This window comes from Hirundo rustica, chromosome 5 (assembly GCF_015227805.2).
Source record: "Hirundo rustica isolate bHirRus1 chromosome 5, bHirRus1.pri.v3, whole genome shotgun sequence".
Lineage (NCBI taxonomy): Eukaryota > Metazoa > Chordata > Aves > Passeriformes > Hirundinidae > Hirundo > Hirundo rustica.
Genome location: NC_053454.1, coordinates 65,068,951 through 65,089,607, shown reverse-complemented (window position 1 = coordinate 65,089,607; position 20,657 = coordinate 65,068,951). Strand labels below are relative to the sequence as shown.

Below are 20,657 nucleotides of genomic sequence, written 5' to 3'. Positions count from 1 at the left end.
CAAGAGAAGAGAAAACAAAGTTTATTACAGATTTCCACGAATTTTCAAGCCAGAAGGAGGAATTCTGTATGAGTCCATTCTGCAGAACATTATTCATTAAGTACTATAGGATAATAAGCTGTTATTTTATTGTTCAGGTGAGTAAATATTAGTGCATGTACAAGGTAATAAATACGTATTTTAGCTGATGTGAAAGAAGAGCCTGGTGAAGGGAATTGGAAAGGAGGGATAAGGAAGTGGGGGGGCAACGGTACTGAGGGGGAAGTGGGGAAGACACCATTATTATTTACAAGAACTCTGGTGTGCTTGGCAAGAATCTAAAGATTTATTGAATCTTAGTAGTAGGTTGATCCGTGTCAAGAATGCAGGGTACAGAAACCAAACCAACTCCCTTTCAGCAGAGAAGACAGCTGCTGAGCTTCTTGAAGTGAGGGCTCGTGATCTGAGTCCTGACTCTGAAGGAGATGTGTTCTAACTGCACCATGTAAGGACTTCTCCAGGGAAGAGAGAAACCTGAGCAGAAAGAGTTTGAGACCCCTGAACACAATGCTAATGTGCTAGGACTTGTTCTGTGTTCCTAGGCTATTTAAACAAAGGTGAACTAAAGATTAGGAAATAAAAAATGCCCTGTGTTTGCCAAAGGTTTGGGTCCTTTTGTCAGTTCTAAGAACAAGAAAAACCAGGAAGTCACACTTGAAATTTCTCTTTTCAGTCATCCCATGTTTTGACTTTACATAACAGTGTAAGGTTGATGACTCTTCCTTTTTTTACCCTTTCCTACACATAAATTTTATTTGAAATTTATTCTTGCATGCAAAATCATTATTGAAAGAATAAACAGAGTGATGTATAAATCCTGAAGGTATTTTTTTGTAAGCTGAGCCTAGCAATGTGGAAATAAACACAATCATAGCACCCTTCTGAAAGGGCTATTCTCGTAAATATCTTGAAAAAAAGAATCTGGTCTTTTGGCTGGAAAGTTTGTGAAGTAGCTTAAAAGTAGTGTTGTGACATTCGCCAAAGACAGTAGAGATGAAATCTCAGGGTGTTTTACTCAGTGGGCTGAAATGCCAGACTTGATGCTGGGGATCACGGAGGGCTGCTGGAGAAATCATTGTAGAAGGTTGATTAAGGTCTGGCAGCTGCTAAAATGAGCACAGCCTGGGTGGCCACAGGTGTCAGCTCCAGCTCTGGAGTAAACAGAGAAGGTAAGGCCAAATCCCTGCTGGCTAGGGCAGGGGAGAAAACACCACCCACCTGACATTAAAATGTCACCCGAGTTCTGATTGTTTCTATGAAAGTAAACACGGTTTGATGGGTTTGGTTTTTTTGTTTTTCCTTAAGGAGAAATATAACAGGAATATAATAGGAAAACATAAATGAGGAACTTACTGAAGTTGTTAGTGAAATGAGTTTGCAGACCATATCAGCTTTGAGGGAGTTACATGCACATTTGCAGCCCTCACACTTCAGCTCTTTTCTAAGGCTTTGTTCAGTGCCTGACTTAACATTGCGATGACTGAGCTTAAACATGTGGAAAAATTATTGTATGTTACAACAATAGAATTGGTAATGCTTGGAAACACAGCCATCGATAGGTACCCAGAGTTGTTGTCATGTTAAATTGACGTTTTCATTGCTTCTGAGAATGGTGATTTTTTTACAGTTGGATTCAATGATGGAAAACAGAAAGAGTCAAAGCTAATTTGAAAACGGCTTTTCATAACTGATTTGAAGATTTCATATTTACATCTAACAGATATATTTAATTTTTATAGCTTGTTTAAAAATTTAAGTTCCAGTGGGTGGAAGCTGCCAGCCTGTGCTTAAATGAGGTACATTCCTGAGGTAATTTAAAAATCAGAGAAATTTCAGTGTATCATCTTTATTTCATGCATAAGTGCCTACTATTTTAAAACACATTAATATTTAAATATGTTTAAAACCACAGGAGGTGTGGAAATTATCCAACCTTGAAATAATTTCTAGTTTTATTTATGAATTTCATGGGAATAGGGAGAAATCATGGTGAGTATGGAAGTGAGGCAGTCTCCTGTAGGTGACTCTTCCAGACAGTTTTTTTTTCTTTTGCTCAACAAGAAGAGGTCCTGAGTTAAACAGGCTTTCCAAGGCACTCATTTGGAACTTTACACTGCCCCCTCTTTTTAACACAGAAGAATATTAAAATAATAGTAAATGAGAAATAATGCAAGGACGATGTTGACATAATTTCACTTTTCATGTGTTTCCCAGGAAATATTTGAGCTTAAAGTTTTAGAAAGGGTCATGTGTTTTAGAAGCACCATAGAACACAATTGTAAAAAAAAAATTCCTTTGTGTACTAAATACAGACTTCTGTTCACATGACAGTGAGCAATGAAATAATATGATGTGTTGATGGAATTTGGAGGGGTTTTTCTGTCTTGCATTTTATCTGTATTTCCCTGTTGGAGAGATAGGGGTGAGTTCCCAAAGATCTGCCTGACGTTGATGACTTTGCCAGGGCTGTGGTTTCCTTGCCTCTGGAATCTGTGTTTGCACACAGAATGTGGAAGGTTTGAATCCCACTGCACCTATATTTTCACACTTCTTTATGGAATGTTGACTGACGATCATCTCTTCCTCTCAGAGTGAAAATGTAGTTTTTCTATATCAATACTGTTATTTGCCAGGAACAGGTGAACATCTATTGAATTTTCATCAGTGGCGATTAAATAAACCCTCCTTCACAAAGAACCACAAAGAAATAAGAACTTTTCTGTTTATGGGTAGCAAATAAGCAGGACTACCATGGAAAATGCGAAGTTAATGATATGGGAAAGCCCAGTGAATTGCATATACTGGATCTTTTTAAGAAATGCACTTTTTTTTTTTTTCTGGCAGGCATTTCAGGGAAGATGCATGCTTTTGTTTTAATTATAAATTTTATTGCAAAAAAGATTATTTCTTTAATATTCTTGAAACTGAATTATTTGAGACCTGTTCTAACAAAAACATTAGTCATTTCGAATAAAAGTCACATTTTTGTTTAAATCCGCCTGAAGTACTTCACAGTTGTTTTAACAGGAAAATTTCTTGGCCTGCTCTAAGTGTTGGAAATATTTTTTTTAAAGGATTTTACTTTTCAACAGAAGAAACCTGTTCTTTTAAAGTGATTTTTAATTGAGGTTTAATATTTTAAGTTTCAAATCCCTGCTACTTCTGTAGAGTTGTAAATTCTCATCACCCTTTGTCTTCCAATGTCAATGTTATGTTAGTAATTTAAGTGGGCCTCTGTTTCTGGGTCAGCCACTTGCTGTAACTTGCAGAAACTTTCCAGTTACTGAGAGAGCATCTTTGTTAGTTCTTGAACGTTTTTCACGCTTCGATACAAAACTGGAGTCTGCTAACCCGGGCTCTCTGTGATTTTAAGTGTAAGCAGGTTTCTTGCATTTTCAGGCTGGCAAAGCTGTAGAATTTCCAAATTTCTCTTTGAGAGTAACAAGCTCCTGGTGGCTGCAGACATGACCTGGTGTATTTTAATGTTATCTGACTGGTCGTGTTTGTTCATCCTAGACCACATTTTTCCATATACCTGATTTTTTTCTCAAAAAAGTCTTTTTATTAACCCTCTGTTCAGGTGATAATGTAACCCACATAAATCATATTTACTAAAAGTCATATTTACTAAAAATAATACTGATATTCAGAAATTTCACATAAAACGATTTTTGAAAGCAGATAGCGTTACTGTATCAGTATCTCATGAACAGACATTTTAAGATTTTTCTGGGAGCAAGGGAAGGCTTTGTTTTAGAATAATAGAAATTATTTATTTTAACTTTTTTTGCCCTGTGGCATCACCATTATTCATGTCAATTTTCACATTCATGTCAGAAATGTAAATATTTACATGTAATACAAGACCTGATAAGCTTTTCCTTTTTTCTCTGAACTTCTCTCAAGCTTCAGTTTCCAGCATGTTGAAAATACAGACCCATCAAGCTGGTAGTTATGTTCTTAACTCTTATTTTAATCTTAAGATATGTTTATTTGGTAATAATAATGTTTAAATTGTTTGTCTTGGTGTAACTCTTGAGCTGATGCAATAGTTGTAAATTCAGATTTAGAAAGCAATTGGAGAGGCTCCTACCAAAGCCATAGGTAACCAATATTACCAGGTTTACAGAAATAACCAGTGCACAAGTGCTAACTTAGTGTGCATAATGTATTTATATATTTTAAGGGACAAACAGGCAACTGTAGCAGCAGCTAGCAGTTCAAATATTCTGCATTTGAGTATTTCCATCTGCTGTGCTGGCAGGACACTGCACACTTTGTGTAAAGCTTTAGAAGGTGTGTCAAATGTTCTTGAGATTTGCCGTGTTCTGAGTGAGGTCTTTGTAATGCAAAGCACAACTTGTTTAGAATTCAAGGTGTGATTTGTGATTCAACCATCCACAGACACAGGAGTGTGTGCTTCAGACATTGTTTTATTTGACATGTTTTTTAAAATGTTTATTTCTCTCATTCACCAGTTTTATTGGTGAAACCCATCCCAGATGGGAGCTTTTAGGTTAACATGTGTCAGTCTTACAGCAAAGCGCCTTCCAGAGTATCACTGGGCTCTGCTTGGCCTTTCCTTGGTCAGAGGCAGGAAGTTTGTAAATCCTAATCTGCATATTTCTATTCATACCTAGCATGCTTAAAACTGTGATATTAAATCACTGCAGCATCAGCCACGTCCTGTCTCTCTTCCTTTCCCTGCTTCCTTTTTCATTTAGATTGTCTGTAAAAGAAAACACGTAATCCTTCAGCTTGGCTGCCACCACAGCCATGGCCTGGCAGATGCTTCTTCAACAGAGGGCAAATTTATAGTACCAGCACTTGCTAACTCCTCTGAAGTCAGACTTGGATCATCGTCCCTATGAGCTCCTGTTTTGTTCACTGTTAGCAGGTTTTTTCCTTTTCTTGATGTTTTAAATCTGTCCAGCTTTCTTCTCATCTCAGCATTGGCCCCTCTTGTCCTTTCATGGTGGCATTAACATTTTCAGACCTATTGCCATGGTTTTTATCTTTTTTTTTTCATCTGCTCACATTTAAAACAGTGGTGGTTATACCAAACATCATATTTTCCATGTTACAACTGTTACTTTCTCCAAGCATTGTGCAATGGAAATTTGACATGAGGGGGAGAAGGAGCAGAAAGAAAAGGAAAAGCACAGAATGTTTTGTTTTGAAGAAATTGATCTGTGAGGATGATGTCTTCTTCAAAACCACCCCCAAAAAATTAGGTTTTTTTCTCTGGAGATAAACTGAGGGCCAAGTTTTGATCTGGACAGCACTACTGTTTTTCCTGAAACAGACACAGATGTGAATGGAGGGCCGCTTCACTCAGGGGAGAGGAGGTTCATGTGAATCAGAGTCGTGTCTGCTGAAGTCACTGGAATGTGCAGATGGAAGGGATCTAAAATTAGATCAAAGACGGCTTTGGATGTGTTTCATGCACTACATATGTGAATTTCAATATAAATGCCAAGGGGATGTTAGATACACCCTTTTTTTGCCACAGAGAATAATACAAATATAAAATATGTAACAGCCAAGCATAAACTGGGGGAGGATAATACAGCCCAGGTCTGTGACTCCAGCTTCTCAGAGCGTAAAATGGCTCTTTGTCCAAAATGGAATCCTGAAATCCATTCGGCACTGGAATGATGGACCTAGGCATTATCAAGTCAGTTCTTCAGATAGCTGAAGACCAAGATAATAAAAAGGGAGCAAGTTCATCTGGTGCAGTTTGCAGTAGTGATGCTTTTGTAGGTGTTTAAGATGTGCATATCGTATACTTCACTTTGCACTTTCCGGGGAACAGCCTCCACACAGAAAGGCTGCTTTTGGAGAACTTACAGAAACCTGGTTTGTGTTAACCACAATGCAAAACCAGTTAAGGGGTTGTTGCAGAAACCTGCTTTTTAATGGCTTATTCACACATTCCCCTTAAAAGTGCATACCCTGCTCCATGGAGTCTTTAGTTAGGTCAGCAAATCTTCCTGTGACATGAACCTTTTGGTCTCAGTGTTAATTTTTTTTTTTTTCCACAGATCGATTCAGATCTTTTTTTGGTAATTTGTTATGTTTTCCTGTCTAGTGAAGAATCATGGAAATAACACTGCCTTTTCTAGGAAACTTGATGGAAGAAGATTGCAAAATGAAAGAACCCTCTCTTTGCCCCATTGAGGTGTCTGGACCAGCAGAGATCTGCCCTAAAGAGAGAGACTGGGACGTACCCAGCACTAACTGATAGTGCACTGTGTTAGCTGTGTGGTGAATACTGGTGAATCCTGGCAGGATTCAGCAATATATGGAGACCTGATGGTTCTCAGAGACTGAGAGCAGGAGTTCAATAACCAGACAGCTTATTGTCTTTGTTGCTTTAATGCCTGAGTTGTTCCATCTCACTTATCCTTGGATCCCACATCATCTCCCAAAAGAACTTGATTATTGCTTATTACTTGTTAATTCATGGATCTGGCTGCCTTTTTTTTTTTTTTTGCCTATTGATTTATAGTCATTGATTTCAATTTAATTTAGTAAATAAGTGTTCACTTTTCTTAAAATACCTTTCTTCAGAACTTAAGCAGTACAGAACTAGAGACCACAGAAAAAAGTAGAATGAGAGTGAAGGAAGTCTAGTTGGCTCAAAAATAAGGGTGCTGCTAAAACATGAAAATGTTAATGAGGCCATGTGCAGTGCCATAATGCTGATTCTTTCATTTAACTGATTTATTGTTGATTTTGATACCATTCTTTTGTAACTTCAGTGGAATCAAGGAAGAATTACTCCTATATATATTCCTATATGAAGGAAGAACTCCAAAGAAAAAATCTTTACATAAGTGTGTTTCCTTATGTATCTTTAATTATTTATTTGAGGTCAGTGAGATTGCAACTTTTCTAACATTATGTTTTACAGTAGCTGCTAACCAATAGTTCTAATAAAAATACAGATGATTTGGTTGCCATCTGCACTACTTTTGAGATTCTGCAATGAGTATGTGATTAACCTTCTGTCACCACTTTTCAAAATAAGTTTTTCTGCTACTACAAGCTTTCCTTGTGGTAGCAGAAAAAGCTACCACAACCTCCTCTTCCTCCCCTCACCTCTTCCTCCGCTTGGAAACCTCCAAACAAACTCAAAGTTTTTGTGGATAATCTTACTTGTCTGTATGCTTTAAGAATTTGTGGAGGATAAAGAAAAGAACTTTGGAATTTTTTGTTTCTGTACCTTTCACATGACAAAAAGCAGACTCCCCGAGTGGCCGGGTTTGAAGGACTGGAACAGATAATTAATTCATAAGTGGGTGCTGAAGTGGGAACTGTCAGGTTTCCCACAGCTTTCCCAGCTTTCACTTAATCATTTGAAAGTCATTTTCTGTTGTTTTCACTGACTGTAATACCTTGGAGAATATAAAACTTGCACCATCCAGCATGGAATTCCACTCCTTTAATGACCTGGGCTCTGTGTTGACTCACTTTCACTCGCTGTTGTCATTCCACGCAGGAAAAGCCGTACCAGTGTTCGGAGTGCAACAAGGCTTTTAGTCAGAAGCGAGGCCTGGACGAGCACATGAGGACCCACACCGGGGAGAAGCCCTTCCAGTGTGATGTGAGTTCCTCTCCTCCTCTCCCTTTGTCGTCTCAGCCTCAGTGCAGCAGCAGGATTTAATTGCAGGGATATTGTGGCCTTGCACCTATTGCTTGTGGCACAGTTAAACTTCACGTGGATTTGGATTGCCCAAGGAATGAAAGGCCATTCAGGGATTTTCGTGTACCCTCTTTGCTTGCCAAGAGCCATGCACACCCATTCATTTTTAGGTTTTGCATCCCATAAGAGTTATTTTCACCATTAGTAATGCAATCTAGATGGTACCATTTACAAATTCATGCTGCTTGGGTTCCTGTATGAATTGTATGACAGATTAATAGTTGGAGATTAGCTTGTGTAGGAAAAGGGATTTTGTTTATTACATGGAATTTCAGTGCTTCTGATATTCACAAATAGGAATTCAGAATTGCCTGTTTATGGTGAAATCTGGTCTGATACTTTCAACATCTGCTCACAGCCTCTTGTTGTTCAGTGAGGGAATCTGGGATGCTGTGCACGGTTGCAGGGCTGAAATGCGCCGTATCCTCTGACAGTTCATAGATCACTGTCAGGTACCCTTCATGCAGCCAGCCCCCCCTTGTATACAACATCTTGCAGCTTTTGGGAGGTAGATGGGAAGGCTGAATGTGCAGAAACTGTTGGGGAATAATGTCTTTCAGAACTATCAAATGCGAAAATCATTCCTCAACAGTTTAGAGAAAGGCATCAGAATGGATATAGAATTAATGTAGGTGTTTAGTTTTGATACTGAGTATTCATGAAACAGTCACAAGGGACTGCCGGCTCTCAGTTATATCCTAGATGGCTCAGTCTGAGCAGCTGTAAATTTGCTCAGAAATTTTTATATAATTATATGCAAAATTAGAATAACAGTGTGGCAGGAAAGTTTCAAGGGTCTGTTAACTGTTCTGTTTTTTGATGAATGATTTGATGTAATTTCATTGATAATAAAATATATTAATTTCATGAAAAAGTTCTACTAAGATATTTTGCTGGTGTCTACAAGTTAGGAGATTTGCTGTATTCTTTTGGGATAATTTCAGCCTGGCTCTGGATAGTACCTTGAGGATTCCTCTAACTCCAAATCGTTGTCAATAACTTTTTCAGCTTTCAGATTGTCATACTGTTTATCATCTCTTGGCCAGCTTGTGGTGTAAATGCAGTTTTTCCCACACTGTGGATCCAAGATTCACTGCTCTTGGATTCAGAGTGTGCTTTTGCAGACTAACTTGGTATGATGGTTTGATTTTATTCTTTTTCTTGCTTTAATTAGAAATAGGGGCTGTATGAAAACATATTTCCCTGTTTCAGCTTTTCCTTCAGTTTTCCTCGTGAATTAAATGGAGCTGTATTTTCCAAACCATAGCATTTCTAGAAACAGCTGTAATCTGTATCTAGTCCTGGTCCTTTGCTTGAGAATTTTTCAGAGTGTACTTTCAGTTACTGGTGATATTTTTTGTACTTAAAATTTCTGCCTTGTTTCACCAAAATCACTCTTCAGAAGGAGCTGGCTGCACACTGCCAGAAGCTGCTGCTCTTTTGGAGTTTGGACATAACAGCAGTTGCCTCCACTGTTCATTCCTGCATACTCCAGTCACCCAGGTGCCCACCGTAGTCTGTTGCTTAATGCACACTTGGAGAGGGTTAAAATTGGTGTTTTCAGTAATTTCTCCTTATTTCACCTGGGTTCCTGTTCTGCACATGCTGAGGACACAGTAAATGTCGCCCAGAGCAATCCATTCCTCCAGACCTGCCTTGCACATTGCACAATTCCAGATGTTTATGTAGATGTTACAGGAAAACCAGTAGTGGACAATTACAGAAAAATGTCCCTATGGGGGACATTTATTGTGGGTTACCCAATACTAAATATCCTTTTTACACTCCACAAGTATTTTTACCTACAGTTTTTTATTCTACTTAAGATAGCTGTAGATGCTCTCATTATTTTTCTTCTAGTGACTTGAGTGGTGATTTATAACAACAACTTCCACAAGTTCTTATCTGTGGAATACCACATACCAATTCTTTTAGTATACTTTTAGTCTGTATTTTTGCTTTAAATAGATCTTTTTTTTCCATAGTCAGAAATAAAAATCATGTCTTCTCTTCCTGTCTCACTCTCTCTTTCAGGTGGATGCAACAGTCATTACAGTGCAGGACTGAGTTACATGTGAAAGTAATCCTTGTAGTTTGAGGAGGGTGCTACAGTTTATTTATGTGTCTATTCCTGTGTCTTATCAGTCAGCAAAAGCATTTTCAGACCTTAATGTCTCCAAGCTCTCACATCCCATGGATCATAGTGGAAATTGAATATTCCCATTTTAAGATGGCAGTTCTAATACATGTCACCTAGAAAAGTGAGAATAACTGAAATATGGAAATAGAAATGCAATTTTTCATAGCAAATTAGATATCTGTCCTCACCAGACCAGCCTGTTTTTTACTGGAAGGCCAATTGAACTTCAGTTTCTCAGAGACGATAGATTATTTTTGGGGTGCAGAAAGGTCAGGCACTGCCTGTCCTGGTTTCTTTCCAGTACAGTATTTCCTTCCACTCTGCCTCTGGTTGACCTTACACTTTCTTTCAAATGTCAGTCTTTACCATCCTCCCTTCCTGACCAAAACTCTAATCATTTTGAAGAGATTCATTAGAGCCCAAGTGCATGTTAGCAGGAGTGGTTTCAAATCTATAAAATACCAGTCTTGCTTACAAAATTGATATACAAAGCAAACTCTTAAATCCCCAAAAATTTTCTGCGTAAGCACAGCACAGGATGTGCCATGCCTTTAATAATCCTGTGCATTCCATGTTCTTTTTGAAGAAGGAAGGTAGCAGAACGTGCTAGAGCCTTGGAAGAACAGAAGGACACATTATATTGGTTACATGAGTGGAATAAATGAGACAATATACTTTGAGGTTGTGTTATAAGCTGTTTAGTGTAGAAATGAAGAGGTGTAAGATAGAGCACACACACGTATCTTGTACATGTGTATATCCCTGATTGGCCTCCTGGCTCTCAAGAAACATGGTATATTTACGAGTGTGACACTTCTAACACACTGGAATTTGTGGCTGTGATTAGATAAATGTTATGGGTTCCCTTTGTGTGCTCTGTGGAGCAGAAACAGAAACTGGTGTTTGGTAAAAGCAGCGCTCAGAGCTGACCAGTGGGTGCTGTAATTGAGGTTCACTGTCAGTAACAAAAGGGTGGCTTTTGCTTGGGTCTCAAAGAGGTTTATTCAGAGATTATTCACTGGGGGAAAAGCTGCAGAGCTGCAGTTGCTGTATGAAGGTCTTCAGCATTATGTCATGTCATAAAGTCAAAAGTGTTCTAGTGCAGCAGCACACATAGTGTGGGGAAAAATTATTTTGGGTACAAAACTTGCCTCTGGCCATTGCCATTTTATGGTCATTTAATGGTTTTGTCTTATTCAGCATAAAGTCCATATGCTGGAGGTCAAGATGATCTACTTGGATAGTCAGCTCTTGTGCTTTCAAAAGGAATCAGTCATCATTCAGCATTTGCAATATAAATTTACAGCTTTGTTTTTCTTAAGAGGGATTGTCCTGTGTTCCTTGAGTATTTTCTGCATGAAGGAGATATCTGGAATGGACGTGGAATGGACATGGAATTTTAAGAGTGCAAGCCGATGGATGTTCATTCTTGTTTAATTATATGACTCTTGTCTATTTCATTTGTCAAATCAGCAGCTGCTTCCATTTCTTTTTTTCTTCATTTCCCTGTCAAATTCATTTTACAGTATTTCCTTGTGTGGTAGGTAAATGTGACAATATAACAGCACAGTTTTAGTTGACTTGGTGTCTTGCCTTTAAATTCCAACTTTTCTTTGCTGAACTTGTTCTTTTAACCTTTTGTGTTTTTCAGTTTAACTTCAGTACAGGGATTTTTATAAAGTGGTGGCTTTAGTATGGCAGAGTCCTTCATTCCTCTATCCATTTATTCAAATGGCAGAATGAACTGGGCTGCTTGGAGTACAGTGGAGGAAGGAAAGCAGCACACCAGATAATAATGCTAAGGAATTGCACCTTCATTTACTAGATGTCTTCCATTTTCTTGGCCAGGCAGCGAAAGACTGGAACAATGAGGTTTCCTTTGTATTAGTAATTAACTTTTCTTGCAGTGTTCAGGACCTTTTCATTCTCACTTCTCCTCCTCCTCCTTGTAACTGAGCTATTGGAACTGATTCTTTTGGAAGCTGCAGGTGTCATTCTGGAGGTCAGGAAGGAAATATTTCATTTGAATTGATGGATGCTTGTGATGTTTTGTCATAATTTTTGCTGCATCCTAGATAGAACAATAGCTTTGAAAAAACTTGAACGAAGCACCACAATGTTACCAGGACACCTCAAGGTGTTGTTATTTTGAAGATTGAATCTTTTTTAGACAGACATAATTCTTGTGCCTGTGGTACAACTCCTAATATACAACATAAAAAAGATTCCAGGCAGAGTAAAAAATCTTTCAGGTGCTCTCTGAAGGAGTTTTTGTTCCAAAGACCTGCCCATTTATTAAATACTGCAGATATGCTGGCTGTGGCCTCAGTGATGTAACCCTAAGAGTGTTGCACATGCTCGAAATTTTAGTATTTTGTCTGTCTTGTCTTCACTGCCTCAGGTTTGTGACCTGTCCTTCAGCCTGAAGAAGATGCTGATCCGACACAAGCTGACTCACAACCCCAACCGCCCCATGGCAGAGTGCCAGCTCTGCCACAAGAAGTTTACAAGGAATGACTACCTCAAAGTGCATATGGAAAATGTCCATGGAGAAACTGACAGCTAAATACAGCCTCAGTGAGAAGAGTAGATCCAAAGTGGTGCATTTGCATGTGTACAAACTCCAGACTTTCCACCTGGCCAGTAAGCACAGTCAGGAGAAACAACTGTAATGCCTTCACACATTATTTTTCCCAATTTTGTTGAAAATATGTTAGTAGCAAAAAAACCCTAAGACATTCTGATGTAAAACAGTTTGAAAATAAAAGAATTGAAGATACAAGAACTTTGGAGAAATTTTATCCTCATTTAAACAAAGAAGCTTTAAGCAAACTTTTCTTTGTTAATGACGTTTTTAGAAACTTAGCTATTAGTAGCAATGCCTGGAAATCCTGGACACTTGCAACAAAACTCTTGACTGTCTGCAACTGTATTTTTGTATCTAACCTACAAGGCTCCATTAAAATTATTTAATTTTAAGCCATGTGGAGTCCTGTTTTGAGGAGGCTGAAATCTAATCTCCCCTCTTTGACCTAAACCTAAGACTCCTCCCCTAAAATACCTGATAAGCCGCACAGCCCTGCCCCTGCTCGCTCTCACCCCCTCCTCGGCCCGGGGTAGGGGGGAAGAAATGGATTCTCGTGCTTACAACAAACATTTGTCTCATCTGTTTCCCTGCCCGTGGTTGTAACCTCCCTGGACACGGTCACTGTTGCCACATGACGCAACAAATGGTGGATGAATGCAGGCAACCAGTGAGGACAACAGGACCGACACCTCCTAAGTCACCTCTGCGGGACCCCCATAAAAACATGGGGGTAAAAGCTTACAGAGAGGGAAACTCCCAAGAAGGAGACCGGTTCTCTGGGACCAAGCGATGGACTAACATCTACCATCACAAGTCTTTTCATTCTTCATGGGAAGGAGTTCTTAAAAGCTACAAGCAGCTAGTCTGCCTGCAAAAAGGACTATGCTGGGGACTCTTACCAACTCTCCTGACACGTTTGCTGCAACTAATGGATGATAAAGCCCTACTGGCTACCTATGGACGATTATGGACGGTTTGTATGCAGAGTGTCAGTGCCCTAGACCCGCCCTCCTGTGAACCTTTATGTTTTTCAGTTTCTGTGAAGCTACTACCTCTATCTTTCCTTACCCTTTGTTCCTAAGAGTGTGGCAAGGAGTGGAGACTGCCAGGATGGCACAGAGTTGCTACCATCTCTCCGTTACCCTGTGCCCCTCTCCACCCCTGTCCCCCTTTCCCTGAAGGCAGGACAAGGTCGGAAACTGTCCAGAAGTGATGTGGGTATGCTACTGTCCTCCCGCTGTCCTGTGTCCTCCTTTGCGCCCCTGTCTTTCCATATCCCCCATTCCCTGCCCAGGAAGGCAGTGGCCACACTGTCCCAGGCACTCCTTCTAAAAAATGGTGCTTACCATGCAGTTTTGAGAACCCCCCCTTTCCTGTCGAAGTCCTTCTCTTCCAGTCCTGTGCCTGCCCCTCTCCCTGCCTACCTACCCTCGCTTCCTGCCACGCAGCTTGCCCCTGCCCCGGGCCTGCACAGCAGAGGAGGTGAGGCAGGGCTGGTCAGAGAGTGCCAGGCCCTGCTGTGCCCTGCAGCCGGCACGGCAAAGGCGGCGTGGTGGAACTGCGCAGCCCTGAGAGAAGGCCGGACCCTGCCACGTGCTGCAGATAGCTCTCACTGTAGCTTTCACCGTTCCTTGCTTCACAATCATCACCTACAATAACAGCACCAGCACCAAAGCCAAGACCGAACAGTAAGAACTGTGCCCTCTGTAAAAAACAGATGAAAGAACTGCACCTCTTCTGGTAGGAAGAACAAAAGCCAAAGGAGATTGAACTATTAACCCATTAAGTGAAAATGTATTCATTTCATTCTGTATCATCAATTCTGTTACTTTATCCTCTGTAATTAAGTCTCAAATGCTTTTCTGTTACTTGTTAATTTAGCTTAATAATGTTCATTTTAATTTTGCAAACCAATAAATCATATTCTCGATAATCCCCTTCTTACGAGTTATTCAACACACCTTTTAACCAATTTATAAAGGGAGGAGTTGTGGAGTCCTGTTTTGAGGTGGCTGAAATCTGATCTCCCCTCTTTGACCTAAACCTAAGACTCCTCCCCTAAAATACCTGATAAACCCCACAGCCCTGCCCCTGCTCGCTCTCTTCATCTTCACCCCTCTTCGCTCCCACCCCCTCCCCAGCCCGGGGTAGGTGGGAAGAAATGGATTCTCATGCTTACAACAAAGATTTGTCTCATCTGTTTCCCTGCTGGTGGTTGTAACCTCTCTGGATGATGGTCACTGCTGCCTCACGACACAACAAAGCCACACAGAATTTGTCATTCTAATTGACTGCTGATTGTATCCAGGCTTGTTTTTATTCATATCATAGTTCTGCATTTTGTTGTAACACAATTTTGTTTCATTTTATTTGCAGCTTTCTCATTACTGTATGAAACTCATTAACTTGAATTGGTTCTTGAGATGCCAGAATGTGTGGGTAGAGAACTGTGGAAATCTGTCAGCATTCAGTATTCCTGTATGAGTTTGAGGAGGATTTATGTCTTCTGGTTATATGAAACAAGGCTGAAATGAAAGTTTTGAGCCATTTAGTTTTAAGTACTGTATTCATACTCATCACTGTGGCTGGCAAGGCAAGTGTAAAGACATCTTAACAGGGGGGCTTGAGCAGCTAGAATTGTTGAATTTACATGTATTTGATTTCCTGTTGAAGAGCTGGTTCCCAGAGTGCTTCTTCCTGCTGAATCAGATGCCCTGGATTTCTTCATACCGCTTAAATACCTTTTTCTTTTTTTCCTTAATTCTGTTCATAAGCACTGGGAAAAATGCTGCTTTAAAACCAAGTAACAATCAAATTCTTCATGTTATCAGAGTGAGTTGTTTGCTGCAGGAGACTCTTCAAAAGAGTTCCCACAGGCCCTCTTGTACAGCCAGATAACCAAGAAATTCTTATCTACAAGGACAGTAAAACTAACTTTGGAGGGTGATTGTGGAATTCCTGAGTTATCAGCAGTTAATATTAAGACTCTGGCATTAGCAAACTGTTCAGATTCATTTTGGACCTGTCAGTGTTTTGCAAAATGAATTGGGACATCTGTACAGGGTTCCTGCAGATTTTGGAGAAGTGTAATTATGAATATTTCTCTTGTTTGTGGCAGCCTTCTATGTGTGAAACATCCTAAGGCTTCATGCCCTATTTGCATCCTGAGAGGTAGGAGAAGCTTGGAGACTTTGCCAGTTCAATTCCACAAATCATTTGTTCATATAAATCAAGTGTATTCTATGTGTTTAAGACAAATGTAGTTGAAATAAGCATCATAAAGTTGAGTAAAGAAAATTTCCTCTCATTTGTAGAGATTTTGTTACAATTTATCAGAACAGTTTATTTCTAGGTCCAGAAAACTTCAATTTATTGGTAGTTACTATAAAAAAATATAATTTTAAGTGTTAGATAGCAAAAGCAACTAATATCATATACTGAGTTGTGTGATGGTTTTTTAGCTATATATTCTTAATTATCTTCAAAGAGAATTAGATTGGTACCTTTTTGACATGTCTGGGGTGGGTTACTTTGTTGTTGTTTGCCTTTTTGACATCAGTGAAAGGAAGAATGAGTCATAGGAAAACCAAGATTCCAATTCTTACTTTTTCAGTCTTTTATGTTTTTCCTTCATCTGTTTGGTCAATACAAACTCAGGCACACAGAACAGTAGAAGGAAAATAAAACACTAAAAAAAACCCAAAACAAAACCCTACAAAAAACAAAACAAAAACAAACAAACAAAAAAAAGTGAAGGTTTTCTAAGGAGTTTTTGAGGGACAAGTCTCTTAAAATACAAAGAAGAAAATCCTTTTGGGGAGAAAAAGAGGATAATTTAATATATTTCCATGTTTTGCATAGGATTTTTGCCATAAATCTGTACTGCAAAGTTGCTACGTGTTTAGGGTTAATACCTGCTTTTGAGAATACCTAGTTGAGAAAGTCAGTGAGCAGAGAGGAGAATGTCCTTTTTTAAAAAAATATTTCTAGGTGAGATAAAATATGTAAAGATTAATCTTGCTGTATGTAATCAGCAACAGCAGTTAAGCAGCTGAAGCTTTGATCTTTTTAATGGTGTTCAACAGAACAAGGGATCGACAGGATCAGTGAGGGAATGGCAAACACAGGAAACAGGTTCAGGAAGTTGAAGCCCAGCTCCAGGTGAGCATCTTTTCCATCTTGTCCTCCAGGAACTTGCCCTTTGGGGTAAAAGGGCTGCAGACCTGAGCTGCTACAGAGCTGGCACTCCAGGTCTTTTCACAGCTCCAGGTCTTTTCACAGCAAGAGCTGCCCTGTGGGGGCCTGAATTTCTCCCAGTCAGAGGTAATACATTTAAAATTTCTGGATTCATGAACTGTGTAATTAATTTTATATGCGAGGCAGACTTACAAGTATACTGCATATTTTTATTTGATCGTAGCTTTCTTAAAGAAAAGGAGCAAACAAACAAAAAAAAAACCAGAAAGGGAAAAAAAGCAAACCATCAAACCCTTCTTCTTTGAGTAAAAATTTCCATTGAGAATGTCCCACTTGGTGGTATTAACTGAAAAAAATAGAGAATGTTCCCTTCACCTGGTTTTGAGACGTGATAAAGTGAAACCTGTTGCTCTGAAGGTCATTGTAAATTTTTTTGTGTTGTGTTTGTATGTTTGTTTGTTAATCATTTATTACAATACTGACATTTCCTTAGTAAGTGGTGCCTCGCAGAATAATGCGAAAATCTAGAGATATTCCTGTAAGAGCGTGTAGTCACTGCTATTTTAGAAGGTTGTGACTTTTTCCCCATGTTCTGTAATTTTCTGCAGATACCATTCCATTCATTCTAATTTTTCCCTTACATCTGGCCCCTCTTGGACAGAGCTCCATCTTTGATGTTAAGAACAGCTCTCACTAGTTCCTTTTGCTTTTCATGCTGATCAGCTGTGTGGCCCAAAGGTGATACAAATCGTAAAGATGGTAAGTATCCTTTCATTTTCTAATGTTAGATTCCTGGTCTGTCTGTATGACTGTGAAGGATTTCATGTATTCTTAAATTTAAGCTAGCAAGTCCAAAGTAGAAATCAATAAAGGAGGGAATAGTCTAAATTAATCTCTGCTGGGCATTTTGTGTTTTAGATTGCAGCTTTTAGTGCTCTGCATTTGTGTCAGTAAGTACCAGTGCTTTTATTCTTCTAAGACATCTGACTCTGTATTTCTTTTAATTTTTCAGTTTAAAAGGTAGCGTAACAGTCCTTCTAAAGCATCGCTTTGAGCAGAGGAGCTCAGTGTGCTGCTGTCAGGGTGTGATCAGGGTACAGTAAAATGTTTTCATTTCACGTATCTCCTGCACTGAAGTGTTGGAATTTTCTTCACACTGAGATTTGAAATCTGCTTATTTGGGTTTTTTAGGCAAGTGTGAGCTCAGAATACAGTAGCAGTTGCAGCTGTAAAGTTGTGTTCTTCAACGTGAACTCTGACAGCTGTGCTGTGGTACATGAAGAAGATGGGAGAAATTTAAGTAATTTAAGTCACAGCTGAGAAGTTGTCACAGATAAAGTTTCCTTGACCTGGAAAAGTATTCACTGAACTTTTCAACCTGCGATAGCCAGTCTTCTATTTAATAGGTATTGCCTGTTAGCCTCTTCTATCTCCTGTTCCCTTCTCATTGTAAGCTGTTCCTGCCTCTGCAATGCTGTGGGCAAGGGCAGGCAGTGAACTGGCAGAGCTCAGTGTTGGCTGCTCATGTTCCCTGAGCCATTTGTTATGCTGAAGTAGTAATGTTTTGGAGTTTGCTAACATCAGCTGCCTTTCATGTTACAGCAGCAGTGAGATCAGATCTGACCATGATACCCAGCTGTCATCACTCTTCAGTGACCAGGGAAGTGAGGGGGAAACACCCACCCGTGTCGCAAGTGCAGGAGAGACTTGATGGTCCATTTATCTCCATGGACTTCAATTGAGGTAGGCAGGAAACAATTCCTGGATCTCCATCACTGCGCATATCCTGGGCCTGGTACATCAGAAAAATCTAGGTAGTAAGATGGAGAAACAAAAACAAAGCCACTTAGTGTTTGACTTCTGGTGTTACTGTGTAAGACCATGAGGTCTTTCCAACAACTAAGCCAAGGAAACTCGGATTTAGGAATTATTATTCGACTTAAGAAAGAAAAAAATAATAAGAGTTGCCACCTAGGTTTTTGAAATGGTGTGATCCCACAAGGCTTTCATGAAAAAGGTATGCATGCATATGCATAAAGTGTTATATAGGTCAGATATATAAAAGGCTGGAAAGGAAAGACATGATCACAGTTTCACAGGGTTCTGGAAGTCTGATTCTGTGTGTGCTCCTGGAAATTAGTAGAGTCTAACTAAATTTTGGAATTTGACTCCATTGTCCAGGTTTTTGGTCACAGGATGTTCTGTACAAATACAACCAAAAAATGTCCTAGCTAAAATTTGGTATTTTGTTAAAAAAAAAAGAGCAACAATGAGACAAAATTGCAACCTTTTATGATTAAGTTATGTTGGTTCTATATAAATTTCCCATAAGACATCTTGCATCACAAACAGATATGATCAGCTGTACTTCAAATATCATTGGTCATGTGTTCATAGCCTTTATCTTTCAAATCCTGAAGCAATGGAAGTATCTCAGCATATTTGTATAGCAGCAGCATCAGTAGATGTAGTACACAGTGAACTGGGAATAACTGCTTGTCAGTTTTCTAATTCCATTAGTTGCATGGTAAAGCAACATGTTCTTGGCTGAACAATAATCAAAGAGAGGTTGTTTTAATTTATTTTTCTTTCAGAAGGGCATTCAGCAAAAAGGAACCAATAATAAAAGTTGTTTTGGGTTTGTGGTTTCAGGGGTTTTTTTGTTATCCTTCTACGGGGAAAAGACTATAAGCCCTTAAATCCACATGTTCCTTTCCAGTTTACCAGCTGTTCAAACAAAACTGAGAGGAAGTGCTACAATAGGTAAGGTTGCTGCTGGAGGAGAGACCTCCACTGCAAGCATTAGCCGTTAACTCTTTGGTACTAATATGATCATACTCTGTGTCACAGAATCACAGAATGTGTAGGTTGGAAGAGACCTTCAAGATCAAGTCCAACTTGTGCCCTAACACCTCAACTAGATCATGGCATCGAGTGCCACATCCAGTCTTTTTGTAAACATGTCCAGGGATGGTGACTCCACCACCTCCCTGGGCAGATCATTCCAGTACCTTATCACTCTTTCCGTGAAAAACTTTTTCCTAATGTCCAACCTGTATTTCCCTTGACACAGCCTGAGACTGTGTCCTCTCGTTCTGTCAGCTGCTGCCTGGCGAAAGAGACCAACCCCCAGCTGACCACAGCCACCCTTCAGGAAGTTGTAGAGAGTGATGAGGTCACCTCTGAGTCTCTTTTTCTCCAGGCTAAACAACCCCAGCTCCCTCAGTCATTCTCCATGGGGTTTATATTCCAAGCTCCTCACCAGCCTCGTTGCCCTCCTCTGGACGCGCTCAAGCATCTCAACATCCTTCCTGAACTGAGGGGCCCAGAACTGGACACAGCACTCAAGGTGTTGCCTCACCAGTGCCAAGTACAGGGGAAGAATGACCCTGCTCCTGCTGGCCACACCATTCCTGATCCAGGCCAGGATGCCATTGGCCCTCTTGGCGACCAGGGCACACTGCTGGCTCACGTTCAGGAGCTGTCACCAGTACCCCCAGGTCCCTTTCCTCCTGGGCACTGTCCAGCCACAGCGACCCCAGCCTATAACGCTGCAGGGGGTCATTGTGGCCAAAGTGCAGGACTCGGCACTTGGACTTACTAAACTTCATCTTGTTAGACTCTGCCCATCCATCCAATTGTTCCAGGTCTCTCTGCAGAGCCCTCCTACCTTCCAACAGATCGATACATGCTCCCAGCTTAGTGTCATCTTCCAATTTAGTAATCAAAGACTCAATACCCTCATCCATGTCATCAATAAAAATATTAAACAGAACAGGCCCTAGCACAGACCCCTGGGGAACACCACTGGTGACTGGTCGCCAGCTGGATGCAGCACTGTTCACCACCACTCTCTGGGCCCGGCCATCCAGCCAGTTCCTAACCCAGCAAAGAGTGCTCCTGTCCAAGCCACGGGCTGCCAGCTTATCCAGGAGCGTGCTGTGGGAGAGAGTGTCAGAAGCCTTGCTAAAATCCAAATAGACAAC

General features: G+C 40.0%; 1 protein-coding gene across 2 annotated transcripts in view; it reads left to right on the top strand.

Moving 5' to 3' along the window:
• PRDM5 (PR/SET domain 5) overlaps positions 1–14,403 on the top strand; it is a 61,412-nt gene extending 47,009 nt beyond the window's left edge. For both annotated transcript variants that reach the window (XM_040064509.2, XM_040064508.1), the window contains exons 15-16: positions 7,544–7,648; positions 12,289–14,403. In XM_040064509.2, coding sequence (XP_039920443.1) covers positions 7,544–7,648; positions 12,289–12,453 — 270 coding nt within the window. In that variant the 3' untranslated portion in view covers positions 12,454–14,403. The remainder of the gene's footprint in view (positions 1–7,543; positions 7,649–12,288) is intronic.
• The last annotated feature ends 6,254 nt before the right edge of the window (positions 14,404–20,657 follow it).